We start from the raw sequence: 25,532 nt of genomic DNA, 5'->3' as shown, positions 1-25,532 counted from the left end.
TTTCATAGAGACAACGGAATTAGCAAACATTTGTTTCTAATTCTCTTCCCAGATCAAAAAATTGATTTAAAAAAAAATCCCAAACTGAATGCTAGAATTCAGGCAATAAAATACAGTGCTGCAATTCTAATGAATTCCAGCGATTCTATGTTCTTATCCTGTTCATCCTCCTCTCCCTCATTTGTGTTATGGCCTTTGGAAATAATTTCCTTTGCCTCTGTCTCTCCACCAGCAATCCCGAGAAAACATTCATCTTTATCATCACGTGGTAAAAAGTTACAGTAAGAGAAACAAAATAAAGGACTCAAAAACCACACGAATAAGCGCCCATTAGATCTAAAGGGTTCTGCTGTTGCAAAAAGGTAGATGTTATCATCACGTCTATTCCCCAAATTCATTTATGACTCCCTGGTGACATCATATACTTTCTCCTTTAGAAAGTGAACAGTAACCCAAATATGAAAGTACACATTACATTTACTGCTTGACATTGGTTAACTGATGTTTAGCAACCACCTGCTGGTGCACTGGCCTCCCTGGGTCTTGGGAGGGGACAGACATGAATGGGATCCCCTCCCTGAGAAAGAGCTTCCACGCAGAACACAGGCCTTCCTCACCAAAGGGAGGGGGCTCGGCTGGGGGCAGAATGTTTTCAACACCAGTGCCTGGGAGGTGGAGGCCATGTACAGGACCCCCTGTGCTGCTCTAGCTCCTGGTAGAAACCCATTCCCTTTCAGTTAGATTATTGTCATTTTTCAGCAATCTATGCCTGCCTTTCTTATGACACTTGCAATGGAATTTTAGAAGAATAGATTTTGTGAATTTTGACAAAATCTAATATAAATTCTGTATTAGTATAATATAAATATATTGTATTAATAATATACAATCAGAGAATTTAATATAAATTCCCTAGCAATTTATAGCTAGAAGAGGAATTAGGTAAAGCAACAATTTATCTGGGTCTTCTCCTTAATTGTTTCTTCTGAAAACAATGCCTGAAAAAAATCTTTTTCGGGGGGCGGGTAGTTTGCCTTGAAGCAATTAGGAAGAGGTTAAAGGACTCGAGATTCAACGGCTCTGGCCTGTGAGCAGAAGGGCCATTCATAACTTTGTAGTTTCTAATTCAGAGCAGTCTCAGATGAATTTCCTGCCCAAGCTGGTCTGCTTATGGAACAAAAGCCTGGAGATGTGCCTGTTTCACGCACCACTGGAGGTGCACGCGCTCGGGGCTGACCTCTCTCAGGGCCTGTATTCATCAGGGGAGGACCGCCCTCCACGATTTGGCTTTTACAAATCACTGCAGGGAAATCCAGTTTAGACAATACCCAAACGCTTTCCTTCACACCACTGGGACTTCGCCACAATCCTTTTTATCTTGTAAGTAACTCACAAAGGTTTCCATGAACTAGTTCCTGTTACTACAGCTTCACCAAGAAAGCTATCGTTGGGTGGTCAGCTTTTCCAAAATGCTAGTCTGAAGGTGACCCCTGAAAGTTGTCCCTACGTGATTCATTCCCTATCTTACAATATCGTCCCCTCCAAGGACCGTTTTCATGCAGCTGCATTTTACCTGATAGCCTACTGGTTCTGACCAACAGGGATTAATTAGGTACCTGTAAAATAAGACCTAATCTGGGGAAGGTGTTAATACCCCAACAGGCAAGAGGTGCCAAGTGTCTCATTTTAAACATTCACCTTGGTTTTAGTCCTGCCTTTATGAAAAAACAAAACAAAACAAAACAAAAACTGCTTCGGCAGTTACCACTACTCCAGCTTCAGCTGAGTTACCTTGTATAACATGGAAGAAGGAACAGGGAGGGAGGATTCCACGAGGGCAGGAGAGATGAATGTACCAGGGAGGCTTGGGGCCACTCCCCAAGCAGATCAGGCGAAGGGGCAGGAGATGGGCCAGGTACCCCTTCTGAGTGCTGGAGAGAAACAAACCAATTAATTAATGTTAATCAGTAGGTGATGACGCATAATTATTACATCCCAAGATTTCTCTAAGACCATAATTTTCTCTTTCATATTTAAAAAAGAGTATTTTTTAAATCTTTGGAGATAAGTGAATACTTATAAGCAAATTTCCTTAAATACTAAAAGTAAATGTCTAGTAATGGTGCATTCTGTAAGAGAGAGAACTGACCTCAAATTTAAAAGTTCTCCAAAAAGTTTTATTCTGGTATCTTCACCACATCTTGAATTTTGATTTTCATATTCTTCAACTATTAGGCTGAGCTGATTTTATTTTTTTCTAGTAACATCAGTGTAGGTTGATGAATGGTGATTCCTAGTGTGGAGAGCAAGCTCAACACTGTAAAAAAAAAAAAAAAAAAAAGAAGTCAAGAAACTAAAATAATGTCATAAAAAAGAATGTTTAAGATAAAGCTCTGAACACTATAAACCAACTATAATGGAAAAAGTAAAAATCATTTAGAAAAAGATAAATGTGAAACAAATTTTTTAAAAATTTAAAGATAACATTCATCGTATAAGGGGCCATCTGGATAGCTTCTTTACTCTGACTACCATTTCTGAGCATTATCTAATTAATGTTATATTTACTCCATTATTAAAAATTTGTTCATGGACTGCACATCTGCCACAAATGCAACAATTCTCACTATTACAAGAGCCTAATATGAGAGAATCTTTTTTTGTTTTGTTTTGTTTTGGTGACAGCTTCATTGAAATATAAAACATTCATTTAAATTGTTCAGTTCAGTGACTTTTAGTACATTCCGAGAGTTATACAGTTATCGCCACAATCAATTTTAGAATATTTTCATTCCCCTAAAAAGAAACCCTGTCTCTTCCAGCCAATACCCTGTACCAGTTTCTCCTTCCCACTCTTCCCAGCCTTAGGGGACCACTACTCTCCTCCTAATCTCTATTTGACTTTTATGGACATTTCATATCAATAGATTCACACAATGTGGAGTCTTTTGTAACTGCCTTCTTTCATTTAGCATATTTTCAGGGTACATCTATTTTGTAGCATGTGTCAGTGCTTCATTTTTTTTTAATTGTTGAATATTATTCCATTTTATGGACATACCACATTTATTTATCTATGCATCAGTTGATAGATCTTTGGGTGGTTTCCATTTTTTGGCTCTTGTTAATAATGCCACTGTGAACATTTATGTCCAGGTTTTGGTGTAAATATATGTTTACCTTTCTTTTGGGGATATACTTACGACTGAAATTGCGTAATATAAGAGAACTTTTCCTTCTATGGTTAAAAAGGATTTGGCAAATATAATTAAGGATCTTGACATGGGGAGATTCGCCTGGATTATCCAGGGTGGGGGTCCAATGGAATCAACAAAGGAGACAGAGGGAGACTTGACTAGAAAAGGAGAGTCTGAGGGATGTGGCATAAGGAAGATTTCACCAACTATTGTTGGCTTTGAAGATGGAGGAAGGGGCCGTGAGCCAAGGAATGCAGGCAGCCTGTAGGAACTGGAAAATGCAAGGAAATAGATTTCCTCCAGAGCCTCTAGAAGGAAGGAAGGCTTTCTGACACCTTGATTTTAGCACATTGAAACTGCGAATCTCTGACTTCCAGAGTGTAAGATAATACATTTTCCTTGTTTTAAGGCACTAAATTTGTGGGACTTCATTCCACAGCAATAGGAAATGAATACAGCCATGTATAATCTATTTTTTCATAATTTACAGAGAGAGATCTAAGATCTTTCTATTTCAGACTTCTAAGATTCCAAAGAGTTGAGCACAGTGACTTGAATGAGTTAATATTGTTACTGAAGCAGGTCTGTTTGCCAAAGCACAGCACGAGCCAGGTGCTGAGATGCTGTGGTTCGCAGCTGAGGCAGCCAAGTGAAGAGATGGGAGAACAAGTCCCAAATCCACCTCCCTGAGGTTAAGGAAGCTGGGATATTTATGGGTAAGCAGGAGAGTCTTGGGCATGGAGAAATGTGGGATAATCAGTGTTCTGCACAGGCGTGTCTGGGTTACATGCTTCTGCATATTCAAACATGGAAGTGCTTAGCAGGATCTTGGCATCCTCTGATGTCAAAAGGCCATTCATCAGACCCCTGCACAGGCCCAGTTTTAGGGGCAGTGGTCCCGAACAGCCTTAGCCAGCTGTAGGACAATTTCCTATTAAATAACTGGGCTGCCTCCAATTTCCTATTAAACAACTGGGCTATGTGAAACTGGGAAGGCATGCAGTTAAAGAGAGGAAAAACATAACTAAAGCGAGCTTTGGTAAGTGAAGGCAGTTTATGAGCAGAATAGTTTTTTTCTTTTTTTTAAGGGCCACACCCGCAGCACATGTAAATTCCCAGACCGGGGGTCCAATCAGAGCTGCACCTGCCAGCCTACACCTGTACCACAGCCATAGCAACACTGGATCTTTAATCCACTGAGGGAGGCCAGGGATGGAACCCACACCCTCATGGATACTAGTTGGGTTTGTTACTGCTGAGTCATGGTGGGAACTCCCGAGCAGAGTTTTACAAGATGCTTTCCTATTTGTTGTTCTGCAAGACAAGCTCAGGAATTCTTGCTTGCTACCAGCCTAACTCTATGGAGCATGGTTTTGATATTCCTTGAATAGGAATAACAAGTTTACAGGCAAGAGCCGATGGGTGATAAAGAGCAACCTAGAAGTTAAAATTGTCTAAGGAGGGAGTTCTCTGGTAGCTCAGTGTGTTAAGTATCCAGCATTGTCACTGCTATGGCTTGAGTCGCTGCTGTGGTACAGGTTCAATCCCTGGCTTGGGAACTTTCACATAGCAGGTGCAGCCAAAAAAGAAAAGTTGTCTAAACAAAATCCATAAACACAATCCAAGGAAGACTATTTACTATTACACTGTTTTTAAAGAATTTACCCAATAACTGCCTTTTATGCCTCTCAAGTAATTTCAGATCTTTTTTTAACACTATTTCAGGAAACTCTTTTTTTTTTTTTTTTTTTTTTGGTCTTTTTAGGGCCACACCCTCAGCATATGGAGGTTCCCAGGCTAGAGGTAAAATCAGAGCTGTAGCCACTGGCCTACACCACAGCCACAGCAATGCAGGATCCGAGCCGCATCTGTAACCTACACAACAGGTCATGGCAACATTGGATCCTTAACCCACTGAGAAAGGCCAAGAATCGAACCTGCATCCTCATGGATGCTAGTCAGATTTGTTTCCACTAAGCCATGATGGGAACTCCATATTTCAATAAACTCACAATATGTTGACAATTGCAATAACTGATAAGACCCTAATGGTGTATGTTGGGTTTGATTTTTTTTCTAGATTCAATAAAGTTACAGTAACAGACTATACATGTTTGGAAAGGAAGTTTCCACCAGATTTGAAAACCTGGTAATTGAGAACCAGAAGGTCAAAGAGCCTTTCCTAAGAGCTGGCTTTCCATCTTCCAACCAGGTGAAACTTGGAAAGATGCTGAGGTCATATCCATGCATGCACCCTATACCTCCCACAGCTGTGATATTAGAATTCAGTGTTTCAGTGGATGCTGTAAAAGCCAAGAGAGCCTACCCTGCTGAGGGTCTTGCAGACTGGAGATGTGTTCACTATAGAGCCTGGACAGCAATTGCCAATCAATAAATAATTTCAGCCTCGTTCTGTTCATATCTTATATTTTATCTCTCTTCCTCTTAGGAGAGATTCTGCTCCAGCATCATTTCCCTGGGGAAACCTTCCTTACTGATAGGGATAGAGTAGGGTTGTTGCACAGGTATTTGTAGACATCCCAGTAGGGGCCCATAGACAGAAAGGGAAATGTAGGGAACTTTGGAAGATGATTGTAAATTAATAATCACTCAAGAGAGCCATCAGAACGTCATAGAACAAAACAGGCTCGCTTAACTATAAAACCATAAATAAAAGCACAAGACATGCCTCAGATCATTAAATGAAAGATAAAATGGGGCCTGCATTCAAGTTCAGCAAAATAATGATCCTCAGGACCAAGGACAGGAATTTAAGGGAAGGATGACATTCCAAAGTAGGAGACGCTGATTATATGGAAACCTGAGGTGATTCAACGTATTTTAGCACATGTTATCACCCTTCTGCTGATTTGAATAAGCACCATGACAGTCCTAATTTGACCTCACAGGGTCAAATACTCTCTTACCCAATACAAAGGAGAAGCTAGTGATGTAAGCCTGGCATCTACTTGAAGAATGAGGAAGACAGTGGTCTTTTCCCCTCCCCACTTCCCTTGTATTCTTTTTTTTTTTTTTTTTTTTTTTTTTTTGGTCTTTTTAGGGCCGCACCATATGAATCTCTACAGCACCTGGAGGTTCCCAGGCTAGGGGTCTAATACACCGGCCTACGCCACAGCCACAGCAACACAGGGTCCGAGCCACGTCTGCGACCTACACCACAGCTCACGGCAACGCTGGCTCCTTAACCCGCTGAGCGAGGCCGGGGATTGAACACGAAATCTCACGGTTCCCAGTTGGATTCATTTCCACTGCACCACAATAGGAACTCCACAAGTGTCCTATTTTAATAAATCTATTTCTTGCCTCTCATTTTGTCTCTCATTGAATCCTTCTGCCCAGAGACACAAAGAACCTGAGCCTCAGTAAATCCAAATGCTTACTGGTGAGTGATCCAGATTTTAAAAAAAGAAGAAGATGAGGAAGAGGAAGAGGAAGAAGGAGAAGTAGAAGAAGGAGGAGGAGGAGGAGTTTCCACTGTGGCTCAGGGAAAACAACCCTACTAGCATCCATGAGGTTGTAGGTTCAATCCTTGGCCTCGCTTGGTGGGTTAAGAATCTGGCATTGCTGTAAGCTGTGGTGTAGGTCACAGACACAGCTCAGATCTGGCATTGCTGTGGCTGTGGCATAGGCCAGCAGTTGTAGCTTATATCCCTTGGCTGGGAACTTCCATATGCCACACCTGCAGCCCTTAAAAAAAAAAAAAAGAAAGAAAGAAAGTGTGGGTTCAAATCCCAGTCTTGGAGTTCCCATCATGGCTAAGTGGTTAACGAATCTGACTAGCATCTATGAGGAAGCAGGTTCGACCCCTGACCTTGCTCAGTGGGTTAAGGATCCTGCGTTGCTGTGCCTGCGGTGTAGGCCGGTGGCTACAGCTCCAATTCAACCCCTAGGCTGGGAACCTCCATAGGCTACAGGTGCAGCCCTAAAAAGCAAAAAAAAAAAAAAAACAAACCCCAAATCCCAATCTGGGTTTTTGCTGGTTTCAAGTCAGAGGTGTTTCAGTTTCACTACTAGTTGGATCCCTTCATTATAGACATCCATAAAATATTGTATTACTTTCCTTCATAATGTTCACATGGAGTTCCCTCGTGGCTCAGCAGGTTAAGGATCTGGCATTGTCACTGCTGTGGCTGGGGTCACTGCTGTGGCACAGGTTTGATCCCTGATCTGGGAACTTCTGCATGCTGAAGGAGTGGCCAAAAAAAAGGTCATGGTTTGTGGTTATATATTCATTAGGGTAGTTATTTGTTTGCTGGGTCTCTCTCTTCATGAATCATTAAATCCCATAAGACTGGAACCAGATCTCATCTATCCCTACTAGTCTATGGTTATGGTCAATGTTTGTTGAGTGAATGAATGAATGAGGAACCTGGGGTTGGATCCAGGCTCCCCTCCTCCTTTCCTAACAAATACTTGGCTAAGCTATAAACAAAGTCAGTATAATTAAGTCAAAGAAAAACCAGAAAAGAACACTCAGAAAATACTCATTGAGGGTCCACTGAGGGCTGGAGAGAGCTAGAAATCTACACGAGGAGCTAAGGCATACATAAAAAGCTACAACCCAAAAAAAGAATTCAAGAGAACCACCAGTGGGGGTCAGATAAAGGGCAATGGGAACTCCGAAGAGGCAAAGTGACTTCCAATAGAGGTTACCCTGCCTACTCCATGAACTGTCATTCTTGATAACATTCCAAACACCTTTGCCCCTCAGCTCTTTTGTCTCATCTGTTTGACAGAGGGATGCGCTGTCTGCTTCCTCTGCGGCTGCACCAGGTCACCGGGCTCTGGGGGAGGGCCCCAGGTGCAGAGCACACACATTCACTGTGGCTGCACTGGTGTACCCATCCCCAGGACGGGTGGGGCTGGATGAACACAGAAGCATCACTATGGACCAAGCAGAGGGCCTGAACTCAGCTTACTGACCTAAGACACGTCTTTGATGCTGTTGGCAGTTCTGCTGTTTCCCTGATCCAGTCTTGTCCCTGTTCTTCTCAAGGGTTGTTTCAGAAATTCTTTATCCTCCTTGGATCTCAGATGGTGCCTCCCACACCAACAGTTCCTCCTCTTCCCTCGCAGCAGAAGACGTGCCTCTTCCCCCACAGGGAAAATGAAGTCAAAGAACTGCCTCTACTGAGAAAAGTCCTCACCCAAGGCCGGCCAGTGACACCTCCAGACCTGGAAAGACCTGTTCCCTCTCCTGGCTTGAGAGGACTTAATGGCCCACCGGAGCCTCCACGCACCCCACTGGCATCTCCCTCTGCCCAATCTGGCTTCCTTCCTTCCTCAGGTGTGATCCCAAGAGCACTCCCTAATTCATGCCTGACTGAGTGTCTCCACCGCAGTCCGCTTCCCAGGGGGTGCGTGTCCTGCCCGCTCTGCCCCCACTTCCTGAGGAGCCTTCTCTGTACTGGCCCCTCCAGCCACCGGCATCTCCCCACTTCAGCCCGCTGGCTTTAGCATCTGCAGGTGGAGCTCCAGCTCCCTCCATGGGGCCTTAACCTGCAGGTCCCTTGTCTCCTTTCCCTAATTACCTTGTGCCAGTCCATCTGCCAAATTTCAGGCCAACCATAACGTCCTCCTGAGGGAAACAGATCAGTTTCCTTTGTTACAACCTCTCATGGGGCGTTCTTCTCTCCTTCACAGCACTTAGAGTTCTGTCTGGCTCTCCTCCCAGACTGAAGCGTGCTCCTGGCTGCTTGTTTTGGCTCACGTCGCATCCTTTGTGCTTTGCATCATTCCAGGCAGTGTGCTGAATTCTGGACACATTCCCTCAGAGCTTACCATCTACTGAGAGAGAGTCATATGGAGGTTAAAGAGTGTAGGAGACCTCCTGGTCCCACGGTCAGTAAGGAGAAGAATTGAGATTAATGAATTCCAAAAACTCAGGGAGAAAGGAGGGGAGAGGAAAGGGAGGGCGGGAAAAAGGAAGAATTACAATGACTCTAACTTCTCCAGTTGTTTGGTTGTGGCCTGGAATAGGTAATGTTTCTTCTGAATTACAAAACATTTTCTCTGTAAATTCCTAGGTGATTTAGAACTGCACTGCCCAGTGCAGTAGCCACTCACCACGTGTGGCTATTAAGCCCTTGAAACATGGCTGGTCTTAACTGAGACGTGTGTATAAAATGCACATTGGATTTCAAGGACATGAAACGAAAAAAAAAAAAGAAGATGTAAACTACCTCATTAATGGAAATCCACTCAATATTCTGTAATAATCTAAATGGGAAAAAAAGAATGACTATACGTATAACTGATTCACTTTACCGTACACCTGAAACTCATACAATATTGTAAGTCTACTACAATAAAATTTAAAAAAATTAAAAGATAAAAAACTCATTTATGCATATTAATCATATGTTAAAATGTAATATTTAGGATATATTAGGCTAAATATATTATCTTTTAAAACGTAGTAGCAGAACTCCTCTCATCTAACATTATTTGCACTCACTGTTAATTGAGCAAAAGCGTTCAATAACCTGGAGAAGACCTTTTAGTCTAGTAACTGTTAGAATTTGGGAATGGAGGATGTGGGTCAATCAGATGAGTGCATTAAGTGAATGTTGATTAGGAGAATGTCATTGCCAAATAAGCAAAATAATAACACATTTTGCTATAAAAAATGCAGTTGACAAAGCACAAAGCTACCAGTGGACCACATTAGACAGATGTGTAACTTGGTGAATATGGAAATTTCAGTGGGTTGGGAGTGAAAAAGCATGATCTTGAAAGTGGAGGCAAGGTTCAGACATGTAACTGTGGAGTATTTATGGGGAACTGTGAGAAGAGTCCAAGGGTAAGCTCTTACACATAAAATTTTGGTATATTTAGTATTTACAATCCAAGAAAGTCACTTATTCCATGTAAAAATTTAGCATAAATTTACTTTCCCAGAAGAAATAGGCCCAGCAAAGCAATTCCCCAGTGGCTTAATGGGTTAAGGATCCAGCATTACAACTGCTGTGGCTCAGGTCACTACTATGACAGGGTTTCAATCTCTAGCCCAGGAACTTCCACATACAATTGGCTTGACAAAAAAAAAAAAAAAAAAAAAAAAAAGGCCCAGCAAATGCTACAGAGTAATGGTGAGGCATCCAGTTACATTTGGCTCCAGGAGAGCATTTTTATTTTCCTCTACCATCCAATCTAGGCTTAATTTTAAAAAAATGTTATTGAAGTATAATGTACACATGTACAGAAAAGTGCACATATCATAGTGGTAGAACTTGAATTAGTACAAACATAAAATCAGCCCCCAGAGCAAGAAATGAAGCATTGCAGCACTCCTGACCCCCCACCCCCCCAAGCCTCCTACCCAGGGTACCACTATCTTAACTGCATTAGTTTTGCCTGTTTTTCTACTTTTATAGAAACGGAGTATTATATACTCTTTTGTGCCCTATGCTTAGTTTTAAAGAATCAATCTAAAACTCAGATGACTGAAAGAGCCCCAAGAACAGCACTGTACTGAGTCTGTTCAAGCTTCTCTCTTTTGGCCAAGGCTGCAACATTCGGAAATTCCCCACTGAGGGATCAAACGTGCATCACAGCAGCAACCCAAACCACAGCAGTGACAACTACAGATCCTTAACCCAATGTGTCACCTGGGAACTTCTGGACAAACTTTTTAACCTAAACCTGTGTCCATAAAAGTGGATTATAAAATGTTTACTTACGGTAATTAAATAAGATCACATATGTAAGTGGCATATGGTTGCAATTGCTACTTGTACTCATACTTTTAATCTGTGAACTTCCTGGGTGATGGAAGACCTTCAGGCCATCAATTCTCATTTTTCCTCCATAGCAAGGAGGGAAAAACCACATCTGGGCAGTGACTAACCAGCCCCTTATCCTCAAATGAAACTTGGCTACTTGATGTACCTCACTTTTGGCCAAAGGAAAAGAAATGCCATTTCTGTTACACTTCATCTTGTTCATCTCCCCTTCTAGAATATCAGCTTTCTTAAGGGAAGGATCAAGTCCTCTTTACCATAGTATCGTCAGTACCTCGTGCCAGGTACTGTAAGCACTCAAGTACTGGTTGCTAGTTGAACAAATAAATAAGGGCTAACTCTATCGGGCTTAGGAAGTTATGTCAGAATCCAATCCAATCTTTTGAGCTATGGTTGGCAAGATTACAGTAGTAAAAACCAGAGTAGAGTCAATCTCCTTCCTTCTTGCCCTGTACTGGCCAGAAAAATCCACTCAAACCTAGCACATTGTGTACTTGGAACTTGAATAAACACATCAGATCTGAGACCTTCAAAAATAAGGGCAGTATATTGCACACTACTTTTAATACTGAGTTTGCTCAAACTCAACAGCTTTTGATGTACTGATGCCAAAGATACAAAAAAGTTTTCAAAAACATTCCTCCTAACACATAGGCTGTGAATAATTTTTTTCCTGGTGTACTTTTTCATGGTCTCTACCCATATTTTAAACATACTCTTGCCCATATCTATTTTTTTTAAATGGCCATAGAAAAGTGTAATGTTCTGATGGGATTTCGCATGTTTTGTTTTACCCTCCACTACATAATTAAAAATAAATTTTCACTTCTCACAGAGTCAGAGTAGGAAGTACCTCTTCAAAACCTTCCATCTGTTTTATGTTACAATTAAAAGTCTGATTGGCTGGCAAGCCTACCACTCTATAACTGGATAAATCAAGCAGGAAATCACATGATTATAAAATGAGCTAAAAGATTTTAACAAAATAATAGCTTATTGACTATAAAGCAAAACTGGCTTCATGCAGAGAGCTAAAAAACCAAAGCTATTCATAATCTGTTGTGTAAAACAAGTATGGTTGATACTCCCTGACAGAGTCATGACTGATTTTTTAACATTCTTTCAATTTGACACTAATATTTTCTAAGCACCATGCTAGATGCAGGAGATATAAGCAGCAATTCCTACTTTTCAAAACATAAAGTCTAGTGGGAAAGTTTTATGTAGGCACCTGGATAATCAGGAAATGATTCACAGCCCTGTGCCTTGAAGGATGGGTAAGATTCTAATAGGTAGGAAGACAAAGAAAAGCAGCTGCGCAGACAGAGCATTAAAACCACAGGCATGGAGACAGAAGCAGGCACATTTGTTCCTGAAAAATCCAAGTCACCAGGTCCAGGTTAGGATTGAAGGAGAATTATTATTATTTAGGCAACAAATATGGAAGGTCTTTGAACAGGAGAGATGTGATCAAATCTGTGTGCTTTTCATGCTTCTCGATACTCACATATAAGGAGCTACATTTCCTCTCAGCAATTGTATTTCATACTGTAGATTACTAAATTAGTATTGTGGTTTCATGGGTCTCATACAAGTGATAGAGGCATTCTAGTAAGAGGTAAACTCATTCTGCTGGGTTAATCCATCAGATTTTTAAGCCTAGAAGGCTAAAGGTAAAATCTGGATGGGAACAAATTCACTGAGGGGACGTAATACTGCACAGACCTAACTGGGTGACCAGTTGGCCTTGCCCAGATGATACCCTGATGTCACAGCACAATTTCTTGATATTTCTATAGAAAAGAGATCAGAGTGATTAGTGCAATAACCCAGGTAAGAGAAGGAATGGAATTTGAGCTGTGTCTTTATGTGGGCTGAGAATTTATAGCAGATTTCAATGCGCAGGGCAAGGGAGAGATCTGAGATTTCTCAGCGGGAAATGGAAAGGAAAACAACATTGGCAAGAGAGAGAACAAAGGAGGGGCAGGTCCAAGCTGGGAGAAGGGGACACACTGGATTTAGGATGCTGACAACAGAGTCATATGGAAATACCTAAAGGCAGCTGAAAACAGGCCCTGAATGAGGCTCAAGAAATGGAAATACTGATATTTCAAGTACTTCCATTTCTAAGAGGTCAACCTGTGTTAACAGATAAAATCACCTGCAAAGGGAGTTCTAAAACAGAAAAAAGGTCTAAGAACAGAATGTTGGGAGTTCCTGTCGTGGCGCAGTGGTTAACGAATCCGACTAGGAACCATGAGGTTGCGGGTTCGATCCCTGCCCTTGCTCAGTGGGTTAACGATCCGGCGTTGCCGTGAGCTGTGGTGTAGGTTGCAGACGCGGCTCGGATCCCGTGTTGCTGTGGCTCTGGCGTAGGCCGGTGGCTACAGCTCCGATTCAACCCCTAGCCTGGGAACCTCCATATGCCGCGGGAGCGGCCCAAGAAATAGCAACAACAACAAAAAAAAAGACCAAAAAAAAAAAAAAAAAAAAAAAGGAATGTTGGGTTAAGTCCTTAAGGGTTCAATTAATACCATAAAATACAAAACCAAAGTGAAATGAGCAATGCCAAGTCAGCTTGTACACAGATGCTTTATTTTGGATGTTAACAGTCAACACTGTATGCAAGATTCTCTTACAATGGAAAGTTTTTTCATACATCAAAAAACTCAATTTAGTCAGGGTAATTGCTGTATTAATGCGAAAAACTTACAACAAAATGCAGTATTAGATATGTGTAGTCAGTTTCCATGCAAGTATGGCTGCCACGTGTATGCCTGGCATTTTTATAACATACTGAAAGAAATTCAAATGAATTTCAAATAAAAGGTGACTTAATGCCTGACATATTTAAGATTAAAAATCTTCTTGCCAAAAGCAACAAAGCAGTTAACTGGAGGATTCAACCAATACCAACCCAAACAGGTACTATGTCCAATGAGCCCAAGCTTATCTGTAGTATATTACAATGGGGATAATTTAATGCTCAAGAAAAAAATTACACTTTAAAAAAAAAATATAGCTCTTCCAAGATATTATACTTATATTATACTTTGGTGATTGGAAACTATGTACATCCAAACCAGTTAAGGGCTACATTAGGAAAAAAAAAAAAAAGGAACCATTATGTATTATTAGTTCAAGGTAACTGAAAGTGAAATGATCCAGTATGATTTTGCTACAATCATTGGTTTTACAAAGTGAAATGTTTGTGAGAAGTTCACTAATTAGGAAGCAATCAACATACTTAACAAACATGCTAAGAAGATTCAAATTGGTTCATCTATTCGTTATCAACAAGGCATAATCTTAGTACCACACATTTTCTTCACTTCTCACTACATGTAACATGCAAAAATGAGCAAGGAGATGTGAATAGCTTAAAACCCCTTTAGGTCTACTGTTCAAGAGCTAGGCATTAAAATACTTAGTATTTCCATTTCTATTAACAAAAACATCAGAGAATCTTAAGCTGTTTTCGTTTTAAGGCATAGTGTTTTGGTATTTGCAACAATTTGCCTGGTAATGGTTGATTCCATTAAGTTAACTTGAGACCTTGCCATCATTTGGCTTTTTATCTCTTCACACAGTGCAAGTGGTGGTCGCTCTTTCCTTCTCTCATAGCAGCAAGCCGATTCTGCTATTTTCTATAGCAGCATACTTCAGGAGCGGAGAGGGAGAGAGTGTGTCAATTACAAATAATTAAAACTACAGTGTACAATTCTATTTACCTGTCAGTGTTTCAGTTGACAGCACACCATTATATATCTCAAAAAAAAAATTACATAAAATCTCTACACAAAAGCAAATAAAGACATTCTTTCAAGAAGAAATAAAATAAGTGCAAACACCTAAAACAGGCAACTGAAGCAACTGTTGTAACCTGTAGAGAAACATAAAACATTTATAAAAGGACAATATTTTTATAAATAAAAGATAATGTTCTCTACTTCTGAAACATTGAGTAAATATAATAAACTTCTAAGTGCAGACTGTTTTTAGGGACCAAAGTACCATATTATTTTTTTAAACAAAATGCAAAAATTTTAAACACATATACAAATCACCAGATTAATTTATACGACCCCCCCATATAATTTAAAAAGAAAATATTAAATTATTTAGTACATTTTTAGAACTATTTTATAACCAACATGATTTAAAGGACATAGTGCAATATTTAGGTAGATGTGACATACAGTATAGATATTGTATTCTTTAACTATAACTTACTATTGTTTCATACTTAAAAGTCAAAATTGTTCTTTACTATGTTAGCTGTAATAACAGGAAACAACACTGGCTTCTAGACACCCTGTATAGGTATAAATATCTACATTTAAGCTTTAAAAATGAAAATAAATTATAAAAACAGACTTCTTTCCAATTTACAAAGTTTTCCTGTTCCTACATACTGTACAATACATTCAACAAAACTCTCAGCTCTTCTGAGATTTATGAAGAAAATACTGACTCTTTACTAGTGAGGAAGAAACCTTTTTGCAATGCCTTTTGTTTTTAGTACTGTGCTCAAATAAATACATTTAACACTGTAGTTAATTTTACTGCTTTTTTGAAAAATACCAAAAATTAGTAGTGCAACTTTCTATCATTTTAAAAAATTCCTTTCCACTGTGTTTCTTTGTAAATGGTAGCCTAAGTAAATCAGCACATAGGCAAAAGTACTTCATAAAACCCTGTGTGCTTCCCATAGACTAATTTCAGAAAACATACATACACATAAAACCTATCCATGACAAAACTGCAGCATCAAGAGAGTAGCAACATATATCTTCTGAAGAAAATATGTGAGAATTTACTCTTAGAATATCCATGAACATTCTAATATGACTTTCCCATCTTGTTCTTTAAAAATAATTTTTAAAAAAATCTCATCTCTTTAAAAATAAACTCTGAAACTGCCTACTACCCCTTACTTAAGTGCCTAGCTTTCTGACTGCCTAATATGAAAAAGGATGCAAACCGTTTTAGGGCAATATTAAAACTTTAAAAACAATCATCAAAAGATTTCATTGCAACCTAATTTAGTATAGAATCTAATAAGGGAGTGGGGCATTTCATCAGTTTTAATAACAGTCACAGTATGAGAGCTCTCGAAGTGCTGCTGGTCGCTGTATAAGTACTCAAATATCTTCGTGCTTGTTCGGTCATGATAAGTTGGTCTTCCGTCTTCCCATAAACCACTGTTTCCCATTCACAATTTGACTAGGAAGGAAATATTAATAGTGATGTGAAAATTACTAAAATGACTAGCCGTTCTACTTTCACAAGTAGACTTTATTAAAAATCAATTAATTGACTGGATATTTGATAAGTAATTATTGTAAAAATGTTTCTGATAATGGTTTTAAAATAATAATGTTTCAAAAATATGTACTAAAATAATTAAAATCAATTCTTAAGTCAATTTTTTAGCTATCTATATAGGCCTGTGGAGGCATTTTAAAAGTTTTGTTCCCACAACTCCCCCTCAAATCAAATCAGTCTTAACATGGAAAGAAACGCCAATCTTAAGTGCTTCAAAGTTCTGCAAAAAATTTAAAGAGAGGACGCAATGTCAAAAAATGAGCCAAGAATGTTTTATATATTGCAAATTAGGAAATATATAACACACCTTATTAAAGAGTAAAGGTTACTGCATTATAGGATGACGTATGTAATAAACTTTCCTGAAAAGTTTAATAACCACTGGGAAATCAGATTTTAAATTGATTAAGAGAATGTGTGACACGGCTCTGAAGAGGAGCAGCACAAGGAGAGGAGGGGCCACATATGACTGCCAGAGATGTTTTCAAGGAATTCTTGAATGTCAGGAACGCTGGATCTGTAGTCATTGTGGTGTAAAGAAGAAAATTTCCTCCTCAATGACCTCTCAAATTCTCTGGGTTGAATTCTTAAGATAACATAGTAAAAATTTCTCTAGCCTTCATCTGCAGCTACATAATGGCTGCATAGCATCGGAAGAAAGGATTTTGTTCTACAACTTTGAGCCAGAAAATTCACTGGAAACCATTATACCAACAAAATCAAGTTGAAACTGCTTGCTTCCAACCACTTACCCTTTAAATGTAGCAATTAGGGTTATAATTCTTTATTATAGGAGAAGAGGTGCCAGAAGTAGATTTAGACATCTTTAGTTTAAAAATGAAGTAGTGCTTAAGAAGTCACCAGGAGAGCCTCTGGCTACAATTCCAATTGTTTAGTTTATATGTGCCCTGATGAGGGGGGAGTCTCTCAAAAACGCAAATCTAGTTTGAGCGACAAAACAATGGTGAGTGTCTAGTTATTGTTATAGTCAATTTTGAATTTAAAAGAAAAAGTATAATTTGTGATCAGTATGTCCAAAGTGAAAACTGAATAAACAACAACAAAAATCACTGAAAAGAAACTTATAAATTCATACCTGAAGATTCTTTTCCAATGTGACAACTTTGGGAATGTTAAGGTTTGGTTTCTTTTTGTTAAGTGTATATGTTTTGTTGGTTGAATTTGTATCTTGTTTTTCAGGAGTCAAGTTGCACCTATTGTCATGTATTTCCAATAATGGTATCATTAATAAAGATGTTGTAAATATATTTTCTGACTAAGAGAGAAAAAAGAAAGAGGAAAATAAAATAACTAATTCAAAAAAAAAAGGAAACAAATAGAAGGACTAATGAGTAAGTGGTAGTGGAAGCCCTGTTCATCTCCCTCCAAGAAAGCTTTTGGCTCCGATGAAATTTCTAGTAATGTAGTAAAATTAAATATTTCAGAAATGAACCAAAGATAAATAGCAAAATTTAAAGCTTTAAGAGCTACCATTTTTTTGGTAGTTCCCATCATGGCTCAGCAGTTAACGAACCCAACTAACATCCGTGAGGACTCAGGTTTGATCCTTGACCCCACTCAATGGGTTAAGGATATGATGTTACTGTTAGCTGTGGTGTAGGTTGCAGACGCAGCTCAGATCCCATGTTGCTGTGAGCCGTGGTGTAGGCCGTCGGCTACGGCTCCAATTCGATCCCTAGCCTGGGAACTTCCATATACCACGGATGCAACCCCGAAAAGACCAAAAAAAAAAGAACTACCATTTTTTGACATCATTCATAAGAGAGCTAACTCCTCTCAAAACAAAACAAATATAAAAAGCAAGGACGTAAATAAAATATTCTCTACAGTTAGCAGTTTCTCTCTGAATTAGGCAGAATAATTAATACTAAAAGGAACCTTCTATGAATCTCTAATGAACTAACCACACAATGAGTAAAACAGAAGAAGCACCAGTACTTAAAGCAACTGTCTTAATAAAAGAAAAATTCCTTACAAACCTGAACGTCTGAAATGTCTTCAGTTAATAGTTGAGTACCTGGTTCTTCTTTTTCCCAATTATCTAAGACTAGTGACTTTCTCACTTTCTTTACAGAAGCAGTATGCTAGAATGAATAATTTACAGAAGGAACATTATGGCAAGGTCACTTGAACAGGATAAGGCTTTCATTAACAATACTACTAAAAGATTACCTCTTGTTTGCAGCTTTTATAAGCAGGTTCATCTTCCTCTTTGAGGAATATGTCTGTTCCAGTTTCTTCTTTTAAAACTTCCCGAATATCTTCTTCCAAGAAGGCAAGTGGCTGTGACTAAAGTATTTTTAAAAGGGTTTTAAAAAAAGTCTTTTATAGCAATTCCTTTTTCTCCCCATATATAGAAACCCATCTTTTATACTTTTTCATTCTTGCCATAATTTTCTCCCAGTCCCTATAGATACATAAACTGAATATATTAACTAATTCATTCTATGGCAAAAATAATATTGCTCATTGGAAGCACTGAATGAAGTATGGTAATTTCTTCACATTTAGGGCACTAAACAAAAATCTTCCTTTGGGGAAACTACTATATCTCCTGCTTCAATCAGGAGCCTCAGAATTACACAGAAAAGAGACTCTTTCCCCAAGTATTTTTATATAAAAGTAGGACATATAGAACAAATTGGGACTACACTAGCTCTCCTTATTCTATTATTATATAGTGTGTAATTACCAGCTGACACATTTCTCTTACCACTAAATGCATGATCTACATAAGAGCAGTGATTACATCTTTTTGTGTATACATCTCTGCACACCTAGCCTTAAGTTCAGAGCTGGGACACAGGGTTCAAGAAGTGTGTATATCACACAACAGGTTAAGTAGGAATTCAAAACAAGCAAAGGTTTATTTGCAAGGAAAAGACTGACACAAATTAAAACTCAGAAATCAAGAGATAAAATTTTCTAAATCCAGTTCAGTGAACATCTTTTTAAAAACACTAAGAACTAAAGATAAAAATCAAAATGTATATTTTATTAAATATAGGAAAATTCTAATAAATAAAAGGAGCATACTTACCACAATTTTAAGAGGTCCATATTTTTTCTCCTGAGCAGCAAGTGCATTCTTAAAAGGAGTAGGAGTTCTTGGTGTGGTTCCCAATATAGATCTTCTAATAGTAGGTGTTCTAAACCTATGCAATCATTCAGATATTTGTGTTATCATTAAAATTTGATTTCAGATGAGTTAAGGAAGGCAAAAAGGCATACACCAAATTTTTCTTGCATATACACAATCTTTATATAAACATTCCAAGACTATTTTAAAGTATGCCTGCCTAAACTAATACTTATTCCAATCAATCATCCTAAAATAGAAAAAAGACTAATGTAGGAAAAAAAGTACTAAAAAAGTGGTCAAAGTTTTACACTACATTTAGCTGGGTTTTGGTCTCCTGGGGATAAAATTTAAGGTTATGATATGTTAAAAATTCTAAGTCTCATATGGACAAGAAATTGTATTTCTTGAAATTATGCTTCCCATTTTCTCTAACACGACTATTTAATATCTACTTACCCTACATTTTCCTTTTGATCTTTGGGGGTTGTTTCTTTATGAAGAGGCATTGTAATGAGAACTTTCTGCCCACAAATAGGAGTTGATGTGAATGAAGGATTTTCTATATTAATTTGTTCATTTCCAGGACATGTGTTGAAAAACTAAAAAGGGAAAAGAGTTTAAAGACAATTTCTAAAATTGTCAGAACCCTACAAAAATATTAAACTGATAATATTTCCAAATTACTTCTCCATTCCTTTTAGGAAAGGATCAACAATACCACATTTACATTCTACCCTATAGAAATTAAGCTCCATGAAAGCACAAATATTTGTTTTGTTCACCACTGCCTCCCCAACTCTTAGAAAAGTTTTAACACGTAGTAGGCATTCAAGAAAAAGCCATTCAACAGATATTCACAAGTTACAAAACAGGACAAGAAATTTTCCACACATTGTATCTTACCAAATAGGAATCTACAGAAACCATAAACAGCTGTAAGTTATGTACAACAGTGTAACTGAAAAAAACATGTTTTACTATTTTGTTAATAAATGATCTTAAGTGTTCCTTTCTATGAGAATATTTAGAACTCACAATATAATAATCTACTAATAAGAAATACAGTTGTCTGCCTATTTAGAACACAGCTCAGAACCTTTGAGGAACTAAAACTGGCATCACGGAGTCCATTTTCCAAATGATACAATTTATCCACTGGATCTTAACTTACATACAACTGTGAAATATTTATTGTTGTAGCCAACAGATTAGAAGCAGGGGTAGGAAAAAGTGGAAAGTGCTTTAAGGCTAGAGTGGATTCTAGCTTTACCACTTTTGGCTCCTAATACTGCAATATACTTAATCCTAAGATTAGCAATCAAACCCTCTTAAAACACTGCAGTGATGCCCATAAATCATAGGATAAAATCCAAACTCTTTGCTATGGGATATAAAGTCCTTATAATCATGCCTCACCTTCTCTGCCATTTTCCACCTTAGAATTTACTTTTCAACAAAAATTACAGGTGTGCAAAACTTCAAAAATAGAAAATTGCTAGTGTGCTCAAGCCCGGTTCACCTTCCTCAGAATACTTTGTAGATCTGAGGGTGAAGCTAGAGGACACACTACTTACATTACAGCCCATGTAAATGGCACTTTCTGAAGCACAAGGGGTGCAGTCTTCAGAGAACACAGTGTACTGACTGCCAGATCCTCATCTTACCAGCATCAAAATATACCTCCAATAGGAGTTCCTGGGGTGGCGCAGTGGAAGCGAATCTGACTAGTAACCATGAGGTTGCGGGTTCAATCCCTGACCTCGCTCAGTGGGTTAAGGATCCAGCATTGCCGAGAGCTATGATGTAGGTTGCAGACGTGGCTCTGATTCTGCGTTGCTGTGGCTGTGGTGTAGGCTGGTGGCAACAGCTCTGATTAGACCCCTAGCCTGGGAACCTCCATATGCTGAGGGTGCAGCCCTAAAAAGCAAAGCAAAGAAAAAAAAAAAACAAAATATACCTCCAATAATACCCCACCATCCTCCAAGTTTATCTCACCATTACTTTTTCTTCTTCTCCCATAAAAATTTTTAACCCCTGTCAAGACACTTTCAGCAAATATCAGCTTCATCTCTTTCTTACTAACTGACCTTGGACAAATTTCTTAACTTCTGAATTTCATTCTACCTACCTCCTAAGGTTTTTTGAAACAGGATTAACTGAGATACTATTAGAAAATTGTTCGGCACATAGCCTGAAACATAGTATAAAAGATATAGTTTGTCTCATTATAAACATCTGCTGCTCGGGGATAAAACTACAGGAGAGGGAGTTCCCACTGTGGCTCAGCAGGTTAAGAACTCAACACAGTGTCCATTAGGATGCAGGTTCGATCCCTGACCTTACTGAGTGGGTTAAGGATCCTGCATTGTTGTAAGCTGTGGTGTAGGTCACAGATTCAGATCTGGCATTGCTGTCCCTGTGATATAGGCCTGAGCTGCAGCTCCAATTCAACCCCTAGCCCAGGAACTTCCATATGCTGCAGGTACGACGACCTTAAAAAGAAAAAAAAAAAAAAAAAACACAAAAAAAAACTATGGGAGAAAGCAGGTAGCTTCTGACAAACCCAGATGATCTTCTTTCAAGAGACATGAAATTCTTACAGGGAACAGCTGTCTAAGGATATACACCTAATATCTGCTCAACAGTCAGGAAACTGGCTCAGCTTTGCCATAAGATTTTACCTTTCTGGGCCTGTTTCCTGATGAGTCCTATAAAGATGTGAAACTACATACATAAAACATCCCTTTTAGCTCTAAACATTGTTAAGATACCAAAATGCAACCACTACACTTTGAGACAGTTTTCTGATTTATCACAGCTCAACACTCTTATGTATACATTTAAACACATTATTCATTTTATCTGTTATCAAAGCAATGAACTACTAGTATAGATGTTAAATATCTAATCGAGCCCATCAACATTTAGAATCATAAACAAAAACAACACTACTACCTGTGAAGGAGAAAATGGTAGTGTTTTCACTGGTGTGTGTTTTAGTGCTGTATTACCGCCATCACTGGACGAGCCATCGCAAAGTTCACCACCTGGGGACTGGCCCACTCGCATTCTTCTCTTCTTTCTGAGGATAGTTGGTGGAGTGCTAAACTTGGCCACACTTGGGGATGTTAAAGGACCAGCCTCACTCTCTGCACCATTACAACTGTTTTTTTTCCCTTCCAGTACAAGACTGACATTAAATTGACATTCCATGGCTCCCTCATTGTGCTGAATTCGCATTAGTTTAACTGGAGTAGACTTGACAGGAGAAGCAGCAGCATCAGAAAGATCAAAGCTTGTAACATCACTCCATGCTACAGGATCCTGCAATAAATTAAATTCTTAACTAAAGTTATTAACGCTATAACTTAGTTAAATCTAATCTTGAACATAGGATCATGATTTCCAGATTTAATTAACTACTCATTTTTATCAGCAGAAGTAGGCTTTCCTTGGCTCATCTTTTTTTAAGCAAGGCCATTTGAGAGGACAGATTATGGTTTTACTACAAGTCCAATTTGGAACAGCCCAAAATAATATTTCATCCAATTCAGTGGCTGAGGCTTACTGCCAAAGTATTTTAAATAAAAGAAAAAAATTACTTTAAATTATTATACAAGAGTACAATTCATCATAAACTTTAGGAGTTCCTGGTGGCTCAGTGGGTTAAGGATCAGGCATTATCACGGTGGTCACTCCTGTTACAGCTGTGGCATGGGTTCGATCCCTAGCCTAGGAACTTCCGCATGCCACAGGCACAGTGAAAATCAAAAAACAAACACAAAAACCAAAAAAACTTCACATTCTGTTCCAACATCCAAAAACTTTACATTCTATTCTACACCTACATAATGACTTAGCAATACATATGGAACATGTTCAAAGTGGTCACACACTATAATCCAAAAATTCAATTTAACTTAAGGACGTAATAATGATTTTGCACAAAGTTTTAAATAATACATTCTTGGAGTTCCTGTCGTGGCTCAGTAGTATCCATGAGGACATGGGTTCGATCCCTGGCCTAGCTCAGTGGGTTAAGGACCCAGTGTTGCTGTGAGCTGTTGTAAAGGTCACAGATGCGGCTCGGATCCTGTTTTGCCATGGCTGTGGTATGGCTGTTTTGCCAGCAGCTGTAGCTCCAACTGGACCCCTAGCCTGGGAACCTCCATATTCCTCAGGTGTGGCCCTGAAAAGACAAAAAAAGAAAAATAATACATTCTTTAATTTGTCATACTGAAAAACGACACCACACAAATGTCCAATAATATTAGTGTGTTGGGTAAATAAATTTTGTTACATTCATGCGACAAAATACCATGAAGACATGAAAAATCAAGTTTTAAAACAAGGGATGGAGTTCCCGTCGTGGCTCAGTGATTAACGAATCCGACTAGGAACCATGAGGTTGTGGGTTCAATCCCTGGCCTTGCTCAGTGGGTTAAGGTTCCGGCATTGCCGTGCGCTGTGGTGTAGGTCACAGACATGGCTCAGATCCCGCACTGCTGTGGCTCTAGCGTAGGCTAGCGGCTACAGCTCCAATTCAACCCCTAGCCTGGGAACCTCCATATGCCGTGGGAGCGGCCCTAGAAATGGCAAAAAAAAAAAAAAAAAAAAAACAAGTTAAGGGAGTTCCTTGGTGGTGCAGTGGATTAAGGATCCAGGATTTTCTCTGCTGTGGTTTGGGTTGCTGCTATGGTGCACAGGTTCAGTCCCTGGCCCCAGAACTTTTTTGTGCCACTGGAGCAGCCAAATAAATAAATAAATAAAAATGAAATGAGTTAAGAAAAAAGAGACATGTTCATGCTATAATGTGGGGAAAAAAATCACAAACATAATACATTAGTGTACATTTGGGTTTAAAAATATATGCATATATGTGTGTTATATATATATAGAAGACAGCCTGAAAGGAAATACCTCAAATTATTAACTCTAGGTTTACAGGGGATTTTAATTTTCTTCTTCACATTTTTCTCTAGTTTCTAACCTTAAAACACTTGTACAACTTGTCTAATAAATACATAAATATATATACATTTTTTTCCAGAAGACACTGCATAATATCAGAATGAAATTAAGCATGGCAGACATGATAATGTGTAACATAAAACTAGTCAGTGTCCATTAAACTGAGTTTTTGAAGATGAAACCACATAACTAAAATTGAGCTTTTGATAACCTCACCATTTCAAACTTACAGATTCAATAAGTTCTAGAGTCTCTGCAAATTCTGGGATGGTCTGTAGAGAGGACAGCACAGCATTTGCCTCTACGGCCAGGAACTTTGTGGGTGAGTTCTGCTGGGCAGACACGGTCTGATTTTCATCCATACTATAAAACTCACTCGTGTGCTCCTCGAGACTATTTAGAGTATGAGACGTATCGTCCATGAGGAAACTACCAGACCAGCTAGAAAAGCCTCCAGGTTGCTAAAAGTACAAAAGAAATTTGAACATTATTTGTCATTGCCAACCTAAGCAAAAATTAGGATTTTAAGAGTTTCTTTCTAGAACAACATACTTCACATTTCAGCTAAAAATATAGTAGCAAATATACTAGCTCTCTTCAAGAGTCATATAATTTTTTTCATTAAACCTCACTTTGACTATATTTCTTTCTTTCTTTTTTTTTTTTTTTTTTTTGCTTTTTAAGCCTGCACCTGTGGCATGTGGAAGTTCCCAGGCTAGGGGTCCAATCAGAACTGTAGCTGCTAGCCTACACCACAGCCACAGCAATGTGGGAGTCAAGCCTCATCTGCAACCTACATCACAGCTCACAGCAACACCGGATCCTTCACACAATGAGCGAGGCCAGGGATCAAACCCGTGTCTGCATTGATACTAGTCAGATTCATTTCTGCTGCGCCACAATGGGAACTCCCTCTTAAACTTTTTTTCACTCTATGAAGTCATGGTGAGATAAAACTACAACATAAGGTCCAGACTCCTACAATCTGGTCTTTCTCTACCTTTCAAACTTCATCTCCCAACACTCTCACTCACAAGCCCTCCTCCCAAGGAATACTGAATACCCAACTGTAGTACCTGAAGTTCCCTGGTGAGTTGGCATTTTACCCTAAAGTGCCTTTGCACATACTGCTGCTCCCTTTATCTAGACTGCTCAACCTACTGACCAGGG

General features: G+C 38.9%; 1 protein-coding gene and 1 long non-coding RNA gene across 4 annotated transcripts in view; both read right to left on the bottom strand.

Annotated features, from left to right (window-relative positions):
- On the bottom strand, positions 966 to 9,433 carry LOC106510064. 2 transcript variants are annotated; one of them, XR_002343770.1, is made up of 3 exons: positions 8,142 to 9,433; positions 2,150 to 2,317; positions 966 to 1,931 (listed from the first exon to the last, which is right to left on the bottom strand). It is a non-coding gene; the product is annotated as an uncharacterized LOC106510064 (long non-coding RNA). The 2 variants fall into 2 exon arrangements; XR_001308194.2 differs by having other exon boundaries at positions 8,750 to 9,432.
- MYBL1 (MYB proto-oncogene like 1) overlaps positions 13,534 to 25,532 on the bottom strand; it is a 39,436-nt gene continuing 27,437 nt past the window's right edge. The window contains exons 9-16 of one of the 2 annotated variants that reach the window (XM_021089286.1): positions 24,593 to 24,823; positions 22,347 to 22,715; positions 19,848 to 19,990; positions 19,350 to 19,464; positions 18,482 to 18,598; positions 18,289 to 18,393; positions 17,385 to 17,564; positions 13,534 to 16,186 (exon numbers count right to left, since the gene is read on the bottom strand). In XM_021089286.1, the coding sequence (XP_020944945.1) occupies positions 16,058 to 16,186; positions 17,385 to 17,564; positions 18,289 to 18,393; positions 18,482 to 18,598; positions 19,350 to 19,464; positions 19,848 to 19,990; positions 22,347 to 22,715; positions 24,593 to 24,823 (1,389 nt within the window). In that variant the 3' untranslated portion in view covers positions 13,534 to 16,057. The remainder of the gene's footprint in view (positions 16,187 to 17,384; positions 17,565 to 18,288; positions 18,394 to 18,481; positions 18,599 to 19,349; positions 19,465 to 19,847; positions 19,991 to 22,346; positions 22,716 to 24,592; positions 24,824 to 25,532) is intronic. The other variant, XM_021089287.1, reaches the window with a different exon arrangement.

This window comes from Sus scrofa, chromosome 4 (genome assembly GCF_000003025.6).
Source record: "Sus scrofa isolate TJ Tabasco breed Duroc chromosome 4, Sscrofa11.1, whole genome shotgun sequence".
NCBI classification, from domain to species: domain Eukaryota; kingdom Metazoa; phylum Chordata; class Mammalia; order Artiodactyla; family Suidae; genus Sus; species Sus scrofa.
Note: the sequence above shows the minus strand (reverse complement) of the source record. Positions and strands in the feature narration are given on the sequence as shown.